Genomic DNA, 16,532 nt, shown 5'->3' with positions numbered 1-16,532 from the left:
CTCCCCTCGTCCCCTCTTCCCTCTCCCCTCCTCCACTCGGTCCCAGTTCCTCTGTTTCTGTGTGTCTCTCTCCGCCCCCAGCTCCTCCCTGTTCCTCCTCTCTTCTCCCCTCCTCTTCCTCCCCGGCTCCCCTCCCCCAGCCTCCCTCCCTCGCTCCCCCCCTTCTCCCTCCTCCCTCCTCCCTCTCTCTCTCTCTCTCACACACACCCCCGCTTGGGCCTCCTCTCTCTCTCCGGCTCCATTTTCTCCGCCGCCGGGGGCCGGGGTCTCCTGTGGGGGGCCCAGCCGGTACCCCAGGTCTCCCTTCAGGGCCAGGGTGAACCTCCGGGGGAGTCGGGAGGGGGAAACGGGTGGGGGTTGGGGCGGAGGGACCAGCGGCCCTACCGAGTTTGGGGGGGGGAAGTAACCAGGCGGGGGTAGGGGCGGAGCAGGGAGGGGGCCTCAGGGCCCCCCCCCAAACTATGGACGAGCGGCTGCTGGGGCCGCCCCCTCCAGGCGGGGGCCGGGGGGGCCTGGGATTGGTGGGTGGGGAGCCTGGGGGCCCTGGCGAGCCTCCCGGCGGCGGAGACCCCGGTGGGGGTAGCGGGGGGGTCCCGGGAGGCCGAGGGAAGCAAGACATCGGGGACATTCTGCAGCAGATAATGACCATCACCGACCAGAGCCTGGACGAGGCCCAGGCCAAGTGAGTGCCCCCACCCCGGGACCCTACACAGACCCAGCTGAAGCCCCATTCACAAGCTCTGAATCTTCTGGGAGTCCCCACCCCCACCCCCCCACTCCAGGACCCTCTCCAGGATCCTACAGCTCTCTTCTCTCCTTACTCCTGGGAGCCTCAAGATAAGCCATCCCTCTCAAACCTCCCTTCACCACCAGACCCTGAAACCTTCAAAGAGGGGAGCCCAGGGTGGTCTCACTGCCCCCCCACCTTTCACTGACACTCCCCCCCACATACTCCCCTGGAACATCCTTCCACCTCCAGAGCCAGGTTCTGGCTCTCAGACTAAGAAACTGCTATGCTGTCTTCTTAACTCTCCACCCAGCCCACCCCCATCCTTTCCAGCCCTCAGCCCTCCCCAAAGCTCCTACCACTCCTCTCCACCATGGCCAGGCCTCCAAGGGTCCTCACCCAGCCCTTGGCCCCTGCTCAGCCAGAAACTAGGAGTATCAGAGCCTCCTGCCTTGCTCAGTCCCAGGACCCTCCATACACCTCTGTACTGAACTCCCCCGCCCCCTCTCTGGCACCTCAAACTCTGACCCTTCTCACAATCTCCATCTCTTTTCCTCTGAAATCTACCTAGTCACCCTCGTGTCGGCAGTCACCCCCAAATTCCCCTTCTATCCCCCTCTAGGCCCAGTTCCCACAGCCCCGTGCGTGCCCCCGGTGCCTTTATCTTGCTGCCTGCGCCTTCCCTCCATCTTCCTAAAGCCAAGCAGCTTCCCCACATCTCCACATCCCAGGAGCTGATCTCTCCCCAAGAACCCCCCCAACTCTGTCCTGTCCCCACCCCCATTTTCTACCTCCCTTCTTGTTCCCAGGCTTCCCCTCACCCTCATGGTCCCCCCCACCCTGCCCTGCCTCTGTTCCTGTAGCTCCTCAACTGTTCTTTCCCCTTCCTCCCTAGGAAACACGCCCTCAACTGCCACCGCATGAAGCCTGCTCTCTTTAGTGTCCTGTGTGAAATCAAGGAGAAAACCGGTATGTGAGTCCCCCCGATTCCTCACCTCTGGGGACTGAACCCTGTTCTTTCTAGGACTCAGGCCAAGAGTTTGACATCTTGGGGCCCTGAGGACAGTAGGGGTTAGGGAAGTTGCTAAGGGGAATTGGGGAGGGAACCGAAGCCTGGAAACTTGGGTCTCCAGGAGACAGCAGGAGGGCTGAGCGCTGGCTGTGGGTTCCCTGAGTCCCTAAGTTCACTTGCCTGCACGCTAGGCCTCAGCATTCGAAGCTCCCAAGAGGAGGAGCCGGTGGACCCACAGCTGATGCGCCTGGACAACATGCTTCTGGCGGAGGGTGTGGCTGGGCCTGAGAAGGGGGGGGGCTCAGCGGCAGCAGCTGCAGCCGCGGCAGCCTCCGGGGGCGGCGTGTCCCCTGACAACTCCATCGAACACTCCGACTATCGCAGCAAACTTGCCCAGATCCGCCACATCTACCACTCGGAGCTGGAGAAGTATGAGCAGGTGAGGAGACCAGGCTGGAGTGGGTGAGAGGAGAGGCTCTTGTGGGGCATCCCCAGGCCAGAGGGCCCCCCCTCACAGCCCACCGGCCCCCGCTGCAGGCATGTAACGAGTTCACGACCCATGTCATGAACCTGCTGAGGGAGCAGAGCCGCACTCGGCCTGTGGCACCCAAGGAGATGGAGCGCATGGTGAGCATCATCCATCGAAAGTTCAGCGCCATCCAGATGCAGCTCAAGCAGAGCACCTGTGAGGCTGTCATGATCCTGCGTTCCCGTTTCTTGGATGCGAGGTGGGGCTCCTTCCCGCTCTTCTCCAAGCCTCTGGGCCACCATGTTACACAACATGGTACTCCGTGGCAGGGGCACCCTCTAGAGCGGTGCAAGATGGAGGCCCTGCCAGGGCAGCCGGCCTCCTCACCACCAATCTCCCTCCTCTGCAGACGAAAACGCCGCAACTTCAGCAAACAGGCTACTGAGGTCCTCAACGAGTATTTCTACTCCCACCTGAGTAATCCATATCCTAGCGAGGAGGCTAAGGAGGAGCTTGCCAAGAAGTGTGGAATCACTGTCTCTCAGGTATTGGGGAGGCTTGGGGTGGGGGAGCAGTTTTCAGGTTAAAAGCTCTCTGATTCTACTGACCAAGGGGCTTACAGGGAGAAAGGTCTGCACCCGACCCTCCTTTCTGCTCCACACCCCACAGGTCTCCAACTGGTTTGGCAACAAGCGGATTCGCTATAAGAAAAATATTGGAAAGTTCCAAGAGGAGGCAAACATCTATGCCGTCAAGACCGCCGTGTCAGTCACCCAGGGGGGCCACAGCCGCACCAGCTCCCCGACACCCCCTTCCTCTGCAGGTGGACCCCCGCTGCCGTCCTGGCTGGCTATCTTGCACACTTCCTGCCTTTGTCCGCACTTCCTATCTAGGCAGGATCACAGCAGAGAGTGGGCCTTTTGGGGTGAGAGGGACCTAGCTGAGATGGGGTGGAGATGTCAGGGGACAAAGGGCACCCCAGCGAAGTTACTTCTGCCTGTCTTCCAGCAAGTGGCCAGGGAGGGAGGGGGAGGCCCAGACACGGCCTGCTCCTCTGAGTGTTGCAATGTCTTAGGGATAAGTTGCTTACAGTGGCACATCCCAGAACTAGTTCAGAGGGCTTTTTGGAAACAGAACTGTGGTGAGTTTCCTGTCTGCCATCACAGGCTCTGTTAGACTCTTCCCTAATTCCCCTCTCTGCTCCCCAAGGCTCTGGCGGCTCTTTCAATCTCTCAGGATCCGGAGACATGTTTCTGGGGATGCCCGGGCTCAACGGAGATTCCTACTCTGCTTCCCAGGTCAGGTGGCCCACCTCCCCTTAAGCAGGGCTTTCCCAAACTTGGTTTCCCTCTCTTCAGAGTACTAGACTCCTCACTGTGCCATGCCCTTCTTTGCTGCCTGCAGGTGGAATCACTCCGACACTCAATGGGGCCAGGGGGCTACGGGGATAACCTTGGGGGAGGCCAGATGTACAGCCCTCGGGAAATGAGGGTGAGTGGACACCCGACGCTCCCTTTGTCCACCTCTCACCTGGACAGGATGGCCTTTCCCCTGGCAGCGCTCTCTCCCACACCGGACTGCCCTGCCCCAACCGACTCTCTCTTTTTCCAGGCAAATGGTGGCTGGCAGGAGGCCGTCACCCCGTCCTCAGTGACCTCTCCCACAGAGGGACCAGGGAGCGTTCACTCTGACACTTCCAACTGATCTTGCCCCTCAGGGCCACAGGGGTGGGGGCCCACAAGGCAACTCTTGAAGAGGACGCAGGCATCCAGAGGACAAATCCCAGACACAGGAGAAGCACAAGACAAGAGAAGGGCCAATGGGGTCATCCCTTCCCCAACCAGACTCTCCAGTGCTGGGGGTGCTGACTCCGTGGCAGGGAGAATGGGGGCCCCTGAGGGGAGAGTGGGGTCTCTCTCCCCTTTTCCTTTTTTCAGTCTTTTTTTCCTCTCCCTCTCACACACAAACCACACACCGAGAACATGTTGTTCAGATCGCTTTCCCTTTGTTCTACCTGCCATACCGTATTCCGTTTCTGTCTCTTTCTCTGGGCTCCCCTACTGCCCCTCCCCACCCCACTTATCTACTCTGGAATCTGTGGAGAAGCCAGCCCTGCCTGACCAGAGATGCCAAAACTGGGGACACAGCTTCTGGACAGAGGACATGGGCCATGAACCCTGTGCCTCCCCACCCCCTGCCCCTCCAGATGGCTTTATTACCTCATACGCAGCTCATCTTAAACCAATAGAATCGCTCGGTGGACGAGAGTGTCTGACTCAGATATCTACCTCGGAGGGAGTTTCTGCTACTTTAGGGAATTGTTGACTGGGCTTTGGGGTTGATTGTTTTTTGTTGTTGTTTTTTTTTTAAGGAAAGAAACGAAACCCTGGGATCCATTTGTACTTTATAAATTTTTTGTTGCTGTTATCGGTTCTTAATTTTTAGTTTGGGGAAGTAGATGTTTTTATAAATATATTGTTTTTTTTTTTTAATTTCTTGCTTTCTCATGTTAGGGGTGATAGCCAAAGGGGTCATAAGAGAAAGGGGAACAAACTTGTAAAGAGGCCCACCTGGCTCCAGTCCTGTCCATCAGAAAGTGTGTTTAGCAGGGCACCAAGCCTGCCCCCCTCCCCCCGAAATCACTTACATGTTCTTTGCTTGTAAGATCACTTAAGTGTTCTTTGCTTATGCAGGCAGCTCTCTGCTGCGTTTGGTGTGGAGGTAGTCAGGGGCTTGCTCTGCTGACCTATCCCCCTCACCCTACACACACACACACACAAACACACACAACCCTTGGGCAGGGCTGGACTCAGTAATTTTGAGGAAGTGCCACCTTCCTGTGAGTGACACGTCTTTAAATCTTTTTAAACTACTATTTGCAGATTGGAGGAGGAAGAATGGGAAAGGGGTTATTGCCAAATATGTTAAATGTGGGTTGGGTTGCTTGTATATGTATCTCCCTCAATTTCCCCAAAAATAAGGCATTTTTTTTTTTCTCAGTCCAAAATCAAGAGGGTGGGGAGACAGAGGAGGGAGGTTGCAAAAAGCCAGGTATGGGGGAAAGTAAAATCACCAATGTCCCATCCTTGGCCAGAACCCCACCGTCTGAGCCCCTCAAACATCCTCAGGATTTTATAAGACTGTCATAGTGGGGAACCTCTCCTGTCAAAGGTCCAGACAGGACTGGAGGGGAGCAGATTAGATGTGTGATGGGTGGTGGGTGGGAGGCATGGGCCAGGGGCAGTTCTCTCCTCACTTGTAAACTTGGTAGTTTCACAGAAAAGAAAAAAAAAAAAAATTCAGTTTTAAATAAAGAAATTTCTTTTTTCCCTGGGTTTAGTGGAGCATTATTTTCAAAAACATGAGAAACCCCAGAATAAAATCTTTCTCTCATAAAGCCCCAAACAGGTGTTTCCCCCAACTCCTCCCAGCCTTGCCCTCACCACCCAGGCCCCAGGGTTCATCCGAAACCCTCCCCAAGGACAACAGCCAGGCCTGAACCCTGTTGCCCAACCTGACCTAAGCAATATGGGGCTCCAGTCGTCCACCAGGCAAGCCCTCAGTGGACTGACGGAATGAGTTGGGGGTCCTGAGTAATGACAGATCCTAGGAGGTCCACTCCCCGCCCCCATGGATGTGGCTGTGCCCAGAGACTGGCAGTGCCTAAGGGTGGGGTGATAATTGTTTCTCCTCGTACCTGAAGGACTCTTGTCCAAGAAGCATGAATTCCTAGCATTCCCTGTGGCGGGACAGGATGGGAAGATGGGGGTAGGGGAGAGGGTGCAAGCCCCACCTAGGGCTAGGGCGGTGACCACAGCAGTGACGGGCAGACAGAGCCAGGAGCCTGGGAAGGAAGCAGGATGGCAGCGGCGGGAGCCTGGGTGCTGGTCCTCAGTCTGTGGGGTGAGCCACTCCCCCTCCAACACACCAATCCTCCCCACAGAAAGCAATTCATCCCCCTCCCCAAATCTGCCCAGAACTTTCCTGGAACCCAGGCGCTGCTTTTCAAGCTCCCTCCCCCATCTTGTCCTAGTTTTCTTAGCCCCCCCCTTTCCCTCCTACTCCTCCACCATTGTACTGTCTCCCAGGAGCAGCAGTAGGCAACCGAAACATCACAGCCCGGATTGGGAAGCCACTGGTGCTGAACTGTAGGGGGGCCCCCAAGAAACCACCCCAACAGCTGGAATGGAAACTGGTAAGCAGGGCTCCTGCCACAGCCTCCCCACTCCCAGAGACCAGGGATGATTCGCTTCCCCACCTCCCCGTCTCATGAGTCCTTTCCCAAAGGACTTGCACTGTTCAGGCCCCTCTCCTCTGTCCCCAGAACACAGGTCGGACAGAAGCTTGGAAGGTCCTGTCTCCCCAGGGAAGCTCCTGGGATAGCGTAGCTCGAGTGCTCCCCAATGGCTCCCTCCTCCTGCCGGCAGTAGGGATCCAGGATGAGGGGACTTTCCGGTGCCGGGCAACAAGCAGGAATGGAAAGGAGACGAGGTCTGCCTACCAAGTCCAAGTCTACCGTAAGAGTTCCAGGGCCTTCTCCATGGTCCACCTCTCATCTAAGGAAAAGCCTTCAACCCCAGCCCTTGACTCCTTGGCCCTGGTGTGTGAGAACCTGTGACTTCAGCTGCCCCAGATCCCACACCCATGCGTGAGAGTCTTCAAAGCTGCAGCCTCTGACTGAAATTTTCCCTCCTTCAGAGATTCCGGGGAAGCCAGAAATTGTCGATCCTGCCTCTGAACTCATGGCTGGTGTCCCCAATAAGGTAGTGGAAGAAAAGGGGGGTAGTAGAAAGCAGTCCTGAGAAGAGGAAGGGGGTGTAAGGGGTGTGTGTGTGTGTGTGGTCTCTTACTTTCAAAGATGATGAAGGTCACTCTTTCCCCAGGTGGGGACATGTGTGTCCGAGGGGGGCTATCCTGCAGGGACTCTTAACTGGCACTCAGACGGAAAACCCCTCATACCTGATGGCAAAGGTAAGTCCCAAAGTCCCCCCTCCCAGCTGCTTTCTTTCTGATCCCTCTCCCACACCCACCCCGGGATATCTTGCCTTGTCCTCCCCACCACCATAGGAGTGTCTGTGCAGGAAGAGACCAGGAGACACCCTGAGACAGGGCTTTTCACACTCCAGTCGGAGTTGATGGTGACCCCAGCCTGGGGAGGAGCTCTCCACCCCACCTTCTCCTGTAGCTTCAGCCCTGGACTTCCCCGGCGTCGAGCCCTACACACGGCCCCCATCCAGCTCAGAGTCTGGGGTGAGTGGAGGCCCTCAGAGAGGGAAGAGTTAAGCCCATGGCCACTGAGACCACACACAGGTATAACTCTCAACTTCATGCCCTCTGCCCCAGAGCCTGTGCCTCCGGAGGTCCAAGTGATGGTACAGCCAGAAGGTGGGAAAGTAGTTCCCGGTGGTACCGTGACCCTGACCTGTGAAACCCCTACCCAGTCCTCCCTTCAAATCCACTGGATCAAGGATGTGAGTGACTTGGAGAGGGGGCTGGGAAGTAGACAGACACATCACTGGCAACTAGGACAGGAGGCCCATGGAGAGGCAGGCAAGGAGCTGGGAAAGCCGACCGAATATCTGAGGATGTGAAGACAAAGACAGGAGTATGGGATGTGTGGAGATGTTGTACTAGTCTCCTGTCCCCCTGCTCCCCCCAGGGCATACCCCTGCACCTTCCCCCCAGCCCTGTGCTGCTCCTGCATGAGGTGCAGCGTGAGGACCAGGGAACCTACAGCTGCGTCGCCACCCATCCCAGTCATGGGCCCCAGGAAAGCCCTGCTGTCCGTGTCGTCATCGGTGAGGAGACCTCTCTCCAAATCCCAGGGATCCTGGGGCTGGGTTAAGGGACAGTGTAGACTTCAGTTCGCTAGCCCATCCTGGCCCTGTCCCCAAGAACCACCGCACCCCTCCCCAGTGCACCCCATCCAGGCCTCCTCTGTCCCACCCAAACCCTCCCAAGAGAGCGGCCCAGCCTGTCCCCTCTCTCCTCTGAACTGAAGAAAGGGAAAGACTCCATCAGGGCTCCCACTAAATAGACTTCTCTCAAACTGAGACCTTCCCTTCTAACTTGCTCTGACTTTGTCTTTCAGAAGCAGAGGAGGGGCCGATCGCAGGTGAGGGGTTGGAAGCAGATGGCCCCAACGTGACTGGGGGATGGATGGTCAACAAGAAAGGAATGGTGAGTGGTGGGGGCCCTCGCTTCTCCCCATCTCTCTACAGGCTCTGTGGAAGGGCAGGAACTGGGAACTGTAGCCCTCGTCCTGGGGATCCTGGGAGGCCTGGGGATAGCCGTCCTGCTCATTGGGGCCATCATGTGGCGAAGACAGCGACGTCGAAGAGAGAAGAGGTGAGTGGAGAAAGCCAAACACCTCAGACTTGGGACCTCCAGGCAGCAAGGAGGGGTGTGGGGGAGGAATGATGGAGTGCTAGAAACCATGTGCAGAATTCTCCCCAATCCCCCTCCCCAGGAAGGCCTCAGAAAACCAGGAGGAGGAGGAGGAGCGTGCAGAGCTGAATCAGCCAGAGGAGCCAGAAGCAGCCGAGAGCCGTGCAGCAGGGCCTTGAGAGGCGCACAGCTAGACCCCATCTATCAGCCCCCTTTTCTCTTCCCCCTGCTCCGTTCTGGCCCCAGAGCAGTTCTCCCCTGTATAACCTGTATCCCACCTCACCAAACTTGCTTCCACAACCAGAGCCTCCCATAGCGATAAGTAAACACCTCACCCGTTTGCTCTCGTGCACGTGTGTGTGTGTGTGTGTGTGTGTGTGAGAGACACCCTCACCCCCTGAATTCTTGAGAGCCTTGAAGAAGAGAGGCTCACCCTCACACCTCCCCACACCACACAGATATTTACTCAAGTTGGAGAGAAGATGCTCCTGTCCTGGAAGGAAGGAGGTAAGGACAAAGGTGGGCAGAGCTCCCATCGATATATCTCACCTTGTTTATTGAATTTATAATAAAGGAGGTAGTGAGGGGAAGAAAGCACTTAGAGTCAGAACCCATATTAGACATTGGGGAGAGAGAAATTAAGTTAAATCAACATGGGGAAAGTAGGGGAGAGTCAGAGGGAGCCTTGCCCATCTTTCAACATCAAATCAATAAATGTGGGGGAAAGCAAAGGATCAGGAGAGAGAAGAAACAGACACTCTCTTTTGTCTGTCCTCCTGTCCCAGAGTTGGGAGTTATGACGCTACTCAGTGAGTTCAGAGCAGAAGGTTCTCCTATACTCTGCACAGATGTCACTCCTCCCCACACCCTCCTAGAAAGTGGCCAGGGTTGGCCTTAGCCAACAGAAATGGAGGAGTTGGGGAGGAGGGGCCAGGAGTAAGGAAGGGTCAGCAAGGACCCCCAATACTGATTCTCCTCTGGCTGGAGGTGGGCAGGAGGGAGACAAAGATCAAATACTGAGCAGCCAGAAAAAGAAGAAGATGGCGAGAAACAGGAAGAGGGAGTCCTGCCAGCTGGAGGCCGGGTGACCCTGTCCCAGATCCACACCTGTAGGAGAAAGGAAAGCTGTGGAAGAAGCATCCACTCCTGGGCTGGGAAGGGGCCTGAGCTGAGGGAAGGCTCTTACCTGTACCCCGACGGAATGGCTCATGGGTGTTGAAGACGGTGGTGAAAAAGCCAAAGGGAAAAGCACCAACACCAAATGAGAAGTGAAAGCCCCCAGTATCGCCAAATGACTGGAATCCCTAGGGAGGTGGAGAAAGTCAAAGGAGAACTGGGCAGGGTCTGTGACAAGGAAGGAACACAATCGGACAAGACTCACCCCTCTGCTCTCCGGAGCTGGTCGCTGGCCCTGGGGGCGGGGTGGAGTTTTCAATCTGAAGAATAGAAGAGGGGCTAGGCACAAGAACGTCCTCTCCCCTTCCACACCCCACTCCCGGGGCAGAAGCCCTCCATCTTCCGTCAGCACCACCCCCTCTCTTTCACCTGGGGTCCTGGGGCTTCTGGCTCCCTCGCCCATAAAGAGGGACCACCTTTTCTCTGCTGATCCCAGCTTTACACACTGGGCACTCTTGCCGCTCTGGTCGCGTCTCCAGCCACTGAGGGAGAAAATGAAGTGGTTTCCAGTTCACAGCAGGGTCTTTCAACTCCTCAGACCTCCCCATTTCCCTCTTCATCTCCTCTGAGTACGCACCTGATGAAGACAGGGCCAACTGGATGGGGGGAAAAAAAGAACGTCAAACTAGCTACAGAAAAGACAGACACGGACCCGACCTCACAGAGTCCGATCTCACCCCCTCTTCCCAGGTATTACCTACTGTTTCTTTTCATATTTTTGACAACCTCTACCAAACCAGCGTTTGGCCTTCCCTCTTCTCTGATCTTACAACATGTAAAGCACTATCTATCCCCAACATGCTCAACCCTTTTCTCTCCCGCAACACACACACACACACACACACACCCATCCCCTCCCTTCTCTGCCTTTCGACTTAAGTTTTCAGGTCTCTTCAACCAGGGCTTTCCAGATCTCCTCTTTCAGCCCCAGCCCCACCCTTGCCCCTATCAATCCCAAACCAAACCCCCTTTACTAGCACCTGCCCCCACTACTCCTTTTCCTCTCTTCTTCGCTCAATAAAGTCCCTATTCCCACCATCCTTTAACTTCTCAGGGTTGCCCCTTCAGTACCCTTGTCCTCAGGTTTGTTATACCACTCCCTACCAATATCTCATCTGAATGTGATCCCACATTCCCTAGGTCTCCCCAACTCAACTAATAAGGCGTGCCTCCCCTAACCTTTGGGTCTAATCTGTTAACACCTGTACAGCTAAGCCCCTCACTTTCTGGGGTAAGGTGGCTCGGGTCTCACCTGTACAGATGTGCTGTGCCCCGCCCCACTTCCTCTTAACACACCGTACCCCTCAGCTCCTCGTTCCTATGACTCTCCGTCCCACGGGTCTCCTCTGTACAGACATGACCCTCTCGCCCACACATACCAAAAGAGACGTAAGTCCCCTCCTCGGGCCTCAGCGATGGGGATGTGCCCTCCGATTACCTGTATGATTGTATGCCACCCCGCCCCCAGCCCCGCAGTAAGGAGGTGAGCCCCACTTCTTTTCTCCCCCTCCCGGATTCTCACCAGTACAGGTGGCCACACACACTGACCACAGCTTCCCGAGCAGTCTCCAAACAAATATTACATTCGAAGGTCGCGCCCGCCCCGCCCCGCTCGCGGTTTGGCCCTTCGGGGCCCCCGTCCTCCTCCTCTGCCGCTGCCATGGCCGGTTCTGTTTCGCCTTCACGTACCCCTCAATCCCCTCAAACACACACACACACGCCCCAACAACGGGAAACCGCCTCCAGCCCACGATCGTTGGGCGGGCTTCAAGGTTTTCTAAGCACTATTGGCCTGAGTAACTGACAATCACACAGTTCAAAAGAAAGGATTGGTCCAGAGCGTAGGGGTAGGTTTGCGCAGTCCTGCCCTTGCACAATGATTATTGGCTGATACAGTCTCAGTCAGTATGCAATGCGATGGGATTGGTAACAATTCGATACGTCCCGTCGCCCGACCAGGGAGAGATTTATACGTCTGATTAGCTGTCAGTCATAACCAAAGGCCAGAAGCAATTGGCTCGGGACTACATCAGGCCTCGCCTACTACAAGCCCCTTTCTTTCCTTCACTTCCCCTTTCAGAGAATGTCCGATTCCTATTGGACTTTGGATCGTAGGGCTCCAAAGCACTTGATTGGCCGGAGCTCGATGGAAAAAATGGTGGTTAGGTAAAATGCGCGTGCGCAGCAGGCGGCGGGAAGGGGTGGGCCAATCCTGTGAGGGTTAAGCTTTCTCTGGTCCCACCGCTTCACCTCTATCTTGTCGCCATGGTGACTGCTCTACGATTGGCGGGGTTTGGGGTTCAAAGGCCTTGGCTCGGCCTCATCCGGGTCCTCCGGCTCTGGTCTCTCTAGGCTGATTGGGCAGTTTCTTTCACCCCTGATTGGCCGAGATCGGAAAAGACGGCGAAAGGCTCGGCAAGAGACCAAATACTAGGGTCGCAGCGTTCAAAATGGCTCCGGCCTCCTTTCGTGACGTAGAGAGCAGAACTTGGGTTCGCCCCTCCTTTTTGGTGAAGAAGGGAGCAGAACTGGGATCAGCTCGACGTTTGGATGGTGCGAGCATCGATCTGCGGCGCTGGTGTTAACCCATCTCCCTCGGCTGGAGAACTCAGCCTGCTCCTCCTTAGGTGATTTGCAGAACAAAACTAAAGGCCCGCACCTTTTTAATGTGACACAGGGTATGACAGAGTTGATCTCGACTCCGTTTTGAACCTTAAAAGCAGAAAAGGCCTAGTTCCACCCTTTCGTGAGTAGGTGCCGAGGGGGCTAAGGCCCGCCCCTTTTTGGGCGACCCGCGGTGGAATGGGGTCAGGCCCGCCCCTTCCGTCCTGTAGTGTGTCCCGCAGAACTGGGGTCTTCCTCCTGGGTTGGACCCCTGGGACTTGGGCAAGCCAGAGCTTGGGCTTTTTGTACGAGTTTGGGCCTTTTCTACAGTCAGTGATCCTCACTGTGGCCCAAGGAGCAGAACTAGGTAACAGTCCTCCCACTACCAGTGTTCTTTACATCCTCTACTTCAGGGCGTGTAAACTCAAGCAGGGCGGAGGTGTGTCTGGCAGCGGGGACAGAGGCTGAGGGCAGTATAACACCCAGAAAAGGTCCCACGTGACTCAAGTGAGGAAAGGTGAGAGGTTGGGAGTTGCCTAGAGGAGGGAGCGGGAGGTGAAGGTACAGGATGCCTGTACAGGTTTAGGAGAAAAGTTACTGAGGAAGAGGTGGAAACCAAGGAGAGGAGTGATGGAATGATCCCGGTAGAGGGACAGTGGAAGTATGGGGAAGAGGAGATCAGGGGCTGGAGAGGGAAGAGATACAGGACCACAGAATTAACGAGGCATGCTCATCCCAGAGTAACCTAGCGTTCTTTCTCATTTTCTTTTTTAAAGCAACCTAATGCCCAGTTTCTATTGGAAAAGATGCGCTCAGATTCTATGTTGTGGAGAGGGGCTGTCTCAGCTTCAATGACTAAGGAGACCGATAGGAAGGAACCAGAAAAGCAAAAGTACTGAGGTTAAATAAAGAGCGTGGGAGGACAGGGGCAGGGAGAGATTCTGAGAGTATCCCTTCTCTTTAAAGACCTGAGGGGGTTGAAGGAGGGAGCTGGACTGCTGGGCGATAGTGGGGATGGGGGAGGGGGAGGGCAAAAGTCATAAAGAACCAGCGAGAGCTGGAGGGTCAGGGAGATGGAGCCCTGGAAAGAAGACGACAGGTGGAGAACTCAGTGCTTAGCGTATAGTAGGTGCTTGAAAATATCTGGAATTGAATGGGGGACAGGAAAGAGGTATTCGGAGAAGAGTTGGAGGGAATAAACAGCAGATAAGGGAGTTGAGAATGGAAGAAACCAAGTGAAATTTCCAGGAAGAGGAGAGCTGATGAAGAAGGAATGGGTCAAGGAAGGAATACAGCACCAAGGGACACAAGCCATGTGCACTGAAAGGGAGTTGGAGGAGAAAAAGACGCAGCTGGAGCCAGAGAAGGCCAGAGACCCAGGCAGAGCCCAGCCGAGCTCTCGCGGGGCGGAGCTACCAAGAGGAGAGTGGCCGATACTGGGAGGAGATGCCTGCGTCTCTGGGGGGCGATTGGCAAAACGGGCCGCCCGTCACCGCCCTCTACTTCCTGGCCAGCCCCGGAAACCAGCAGGCGTTGGGGAGGGGTGGGGGGGGATAGCGGCAACAGCAGCCCCAGCCCTCAGAGAGACAGCAGGAAGGAAGGGAGGGAGGGAGGGAGCTGGGGGGACAACCCCCTCACCATTCCTACCGCAATGGGCCCAGCCTCCCACTCTCACCTCCCCTCCATCGGCCGGGGCTAGGACACCCCCAAATCTTGTCGCCCCCTTGGCACCGACACCCCGACCGAGGCAGAGACACAGCCACCCGCCACCACCGCTGCCGCAGCCTGGCTGGGGAGGGGGCCAGCCCCCCGGGCCCCCCACCCCACTGAGGTGGGGGCGGGAAAGGGATGGGAGGAAGTGGGAGGAGGGTGCTGAGAGGGACTTGGAGGAGGGGATGGGGGAGAGATTGGGTCTGGGAGGCGGGCTGGGGAGAGGGTTGCTGGGGAAAGGAGAGGGGCCCTGAGAGGGAGGAAGGATGGAAGAGACACAGAGGGAGGAGAGACTCGGAGACCCTGTGAATTTGGGATGGGGGTGTGGACAGAGAGTCCTGAAGAGGGAATTCCTGACACCGTCCCCAATTCCTTTTCCTGCCCTTTGGCCCCACATGACTCTTAGGGGGTTGTGGCCGGGAGAAGGCGGTTTCTTGCTCTCCTTCCCCCAGCAGAATTTGCTTCCTAGGAATGCCCTCAGATACCTCTGTTTCCATTTAGGCACAGGACCTTTCTCAGTGGCCGTCCACACTGGGCTAGATCCTTACTGACACACAGATGCTTTGTGGGGGGCCATGTTTTCTACATTGAGTCTGTGTGCCTTTGACATGTATAATGGCTTATGTGCGGCTAGCTTCTCCCTATGCTATCCGTGGATTGTGGAGAAATGATGTGTTATTTTCCATCAGAATTGCCCATTCTCCTATCTTATGTCCGTGTCTCATGCCCAGTCTTGACAGTGTTCAAATGTGTGAGTTTTTATGTTATTGTATCCATTATGTGGTTTCATGTTTCTTGCACATTTTATGCTTTTGCATGTTTACTTTTGCATGTAAAAATTATCCCTTACTTGTTTTGGTTCATATATCATGTATTATGTCCACGATCCTGTCATATGCAGTAAGTCTTCCTGTGTGGGATCCTGTGGTTTAGTTGACTAGTGCACACTCCTGTTGTGATCAGGCTGACCTGTGTGCTGCATGTGTTTCCCAGTCAGGGTTCACACCACACCTGTGCGTGCTGTGATCCTTTACATATTTATCATATTTATGCTGATGTGACACGTCCACAGCATATGTGCTTCTGGTTACACATACTATTTATTTCATTTTATTGGCAGTATATTTTTGTGAGTCTTGTGCACGTTACCCATTTGGCACTCCATGGTGCTAATTATTAATCCTTGGACATTTCTGCTCCGGAGAGGGTCACTTAATGTCGTGTATTAGAGAAAAAGGTGATGGGGCCTTCATGTCCCCAGAGAACCATCCCCATATGCCTTACCTTGCTGACCTTCCTGGCCTGTGTCTTTTCACATACATTCTCTTTCCGGGGGCTATGGCCTGTGTCTCTTCACGTACATTCTCTTTCCGGGGGCCTGTCTTCATGGAGCTCAGTGCATGCCACAGGGTCAGCCCTGCTGTGCACGTTATCTGTTCCCCACTCTTTTTGCACTGTTGGCATGTATTTGATGACAGCAGCATCTCTCCCCTGTGGCATGTTAATCCCCATTCTGTATGTTTCTCTTCTGTGTGAGATGGGATGCGCTATCTTGATTCTTGGTGCTCTCCCTTCAATGTGACCGGATATTGTATGTGCATATGCAGAGTAGGTTACTGTTAGGCTTCTTATGTTCATGGTTTTCTGGTGACTTCTCTTTTCACAGTTAATAGTCCTCAAGAGTGTAGCTATTTGATTCCTGATCATCTCTGTCATTAATTATGGCTGTGTGGTTATGTGTTCAGCCTTATAATCTGTTCCGCAGATGTTTATTGAGCCCCCTCTCTGCCTCCTGCTATCCCAGGTATTGGGAGTTCCTACCCTCAAGCCACTTACAGACTAGGGAAGGAACAGAAATGCCAGTGAGCAGTTACATACACTGTGGTGTCAAAATCAGTGGTTCTCAGACTTGTGTGCACACCAGACTCACTTGGAGGGCTTGTTAAAATACAGATTGTTGGGCCCAAGGCCCAGAATTTCTGATTCGGGAGATCTGGGGTGAGGTCCAAGAATATGCATCTCTACACTTTGAGAACCAGTGATCGAGATGAACGTGTAATGAAAACTCAGGCCAGGTGGGGTTCAAGAAAGCTTCCAAAGCATGAGGCTGAGCTGTGTGAGGCAAATGAAGAGGCAGAAGGGCATTCCAGCCTGTTCGCAGCACAGAAGCATGAAAGACTGTGGTGTGTCTGAGGAACTGGAGTTGGCGCGAAAAAGGCTTTTGTGGGGGGTGTGGCCAAAGATGGAAGCAGAAGTCAACTTGTCTAAAGGGCCTGTAGACAAGACAGGGAAATGCTCGGATTTGTGTCACAGAAAGATCTCTGTGGTTGCCATGTGGACGACTGTTTCTCTAGTGCCTATTTATTAACCTTCCCTGATTGGCAACGGACTTACCTTTGAACACAGACCTCCTTGTCATTGGAAGGGAGTGCCTGTAGCCTTGCTGG

At 55.1% G+C, this 16,532-nt stretch overlaps 4 protein-coding genes across 10 annotated transcripts in view; 3 read left to right on the top strand and 1 right to left on the bottom strand.

Moving 5' to 3' along the window:
* Positions 1–446: 446 nt before the first annotated feature.
* Positions 447–5,542, top strand: PBX2 (PBX homeobox 2). The gene is made up of 9 exons (XM_006736236.3): positions 447–682; positions 1,623–1,696; positions 1,931–2,178; positions 2,277–2,467; positions 2,618–2,753; positions 2,878–3,031; positions 3,418–3,506; positions 3,613–3,699; positions 3,820–5,542. Exons 1-9 carry the CDS (start codon positions 462–464, stop codon positions 3,910–3,912), a joined length of 1,293 nt encoding a protein of 430 aa, XP_006736299.1. The 5' UTR covers positions 447–461; the 3' UTR covers positions 3,913–5,542.
* Positions 5,543–5,680: 138 nt separating this feature from the next.
* On the top strand, positions 5,681–8,935 carry AGER (advanced glycosylation end-product specific receptor). 2 transcript variants are annotated; one of them, XM_006736235.3, is made up of 11 exons: positions 5,681–6,111; positions 6,297–6,403; positions 6,533–6,725; positions 6,907–6,971; positions 7,092–7,179; positions 7,276–7,458; positions 7,552–7,679; positions 7,868–8,006; positions 8,300–8,323; positions 8,430–8,556; positions 8,678–8,935. In XM_006736235.3, the coding sequence occupies exons 1-11, from the start codon at positions 6,069–6,071 to the stop codon at positions 8,772–8,774; spliced, it is 1,194 nt and encodes a 397-aa protein (XP_006736298.1). In that variant the 5' UTR covers positions 5,681–6,068; the 3' UTR covers positions 8,775–8,935. The 2 variants fall into 2 exon arrangements, with proteins under 2 accessions (XP_006736298.1, XP_030886991.1); XM_031031131.2 differs by lacking the exons at positions 7,276–7,458; positions 7,552–7,679 and having other exon boundaries at positions 6,533–6,808.
* A 195-nt stretch (positions 8,936–9,130) lies between these two features.
* RNF5 (ring finger protein 5) lies at positions 9,131–11,537 on the bottom strand. The gene is made up of 6 exons (XM_006736234.3): positions 11,294–11,537; positions 10,349–10,367; positions 10,141–10,253; positions 9,977–10,031; positions 9,782–9,899; positions 9,131–9,702 (listed from the first exon to the last, which is right to left on the bottom strand). The coding sequence occupies exons 1-6, from the start codon at positions 11,431–11,433 to the stop codon at positions 9,605–9,607; spliced, it is 543 nt and encodes a 180-aa protein (XP_006736297.1). The 5' UTR covers positions 11,434–11,537; the 3' UTR covers positions 9,131–9,604.
* A 614-nt stretch (positions 11,538–12,151) lies between these two features.
* The window catches only part of AGPAT1 (1-acylglycerol-3-phosphate O-acyltransferase 1), a 9,137-nt gene continuing 4,756 nt past the window's right edge, over positions 12,152–16,532 (top strand). Inside the window, exons 1-2 of one of the 6 annotated variants that reach the window (XM_081827944.1) lie at positions 12,152–12,398; positions 12,789–12,892. The gene's annotated coding sequence lies outside the window, so the exon portion shown is untranslated. Of the gene's footprint in view, positions 12,399–12,428; positions 12,450–12,600; positions 12,743–12,788; positions 12,893–13,924; positions 14,207–16,532 lie in introns of those variants that run through there. The other 5 variants (XM_081827943.1, XM_081827945.1, XM_081827947.1 and 2 more) reach the window with 5 other exon arrangements.

This window comes from Leptonychotes weddellii, chromosome 8 (assembly GCF_054177405.1).
Source record: "Leptonychotes weddellii isolate Sample4059 chromosome 8, ASM5417740v2, whole genome shotgun sequence".
NCBI lineage: Eukaryota > Metazoa > Chordata > Mammalia > Carnivora > Phocidae > Leptonychotes > Leptonychotes weddellii.
This window is presented reverse-complemented; position numbering and strand designations above follow the sequence as displayed.

Coding starts and splice junctions, on each gene's coding strand:
- PBX2 (XM_006736236.3), top strand. CDS start 462: ATGGACGAGCGGCTGCTGGGGCCGCCCCCTCCAGGCGGGGGCCGGGGG. Junction 1,697..1,930: donor TGAAATCAAGGAGAAAACCG/GTATGTGAGTCC, acceptor CCTGCACGCTAG/GCCTCAGCATTCGAAGCTCC. Junction 3,507..3,612: donor ATTCCTACTCTGCTTCCCAG/GTCAGGTGGCCC, acceptor TGCTGCCTGCAG/GTGGAATCACTCCGACACTC.
- RNF5 (XM_006736234.3), bottom strand. CDS start 11,433: ATGGCAGCGGCAGAGGAGGAGGACGGGGGCCCCGAAGGGCCAAACCGC. Junction 10,032..10,140: donor CAGAAGCCCCAGGACCCCAG/GTGAAAGAGAGG, acceptor TCTATTCTTCAG/ATTGAAAACTCCACCCCGCC. Junction 9,900..9,976: donor CAGCTCCGGAGAGCAGAGGG/GTGAGTCTTGTC, acceptor CCACCTCCCTAG/GGATTCCAGTCATTTGGCGA.
- AGER (XM_006736235.3), top strand. CDS start 6,069: ATGGCAGCGGCGGGAGCCTGGGTGCTGGTCCTCAGTCTGTGGG. Junction 6,726..6,906: donor CTACCAAGTCCAAGTCTACC/GTAAGAGTTCCA, acceptor TCCCTCCTTCAG/AGATTCCGGGGAAGCCAGAA. Junction 7,180..7,275: donor CCTCATACCTGATGGCAAAG/GTAAGTCCCAAA, acceptor CCACCACCATAG/GAGTGTCTGTGCAGGAAGAG.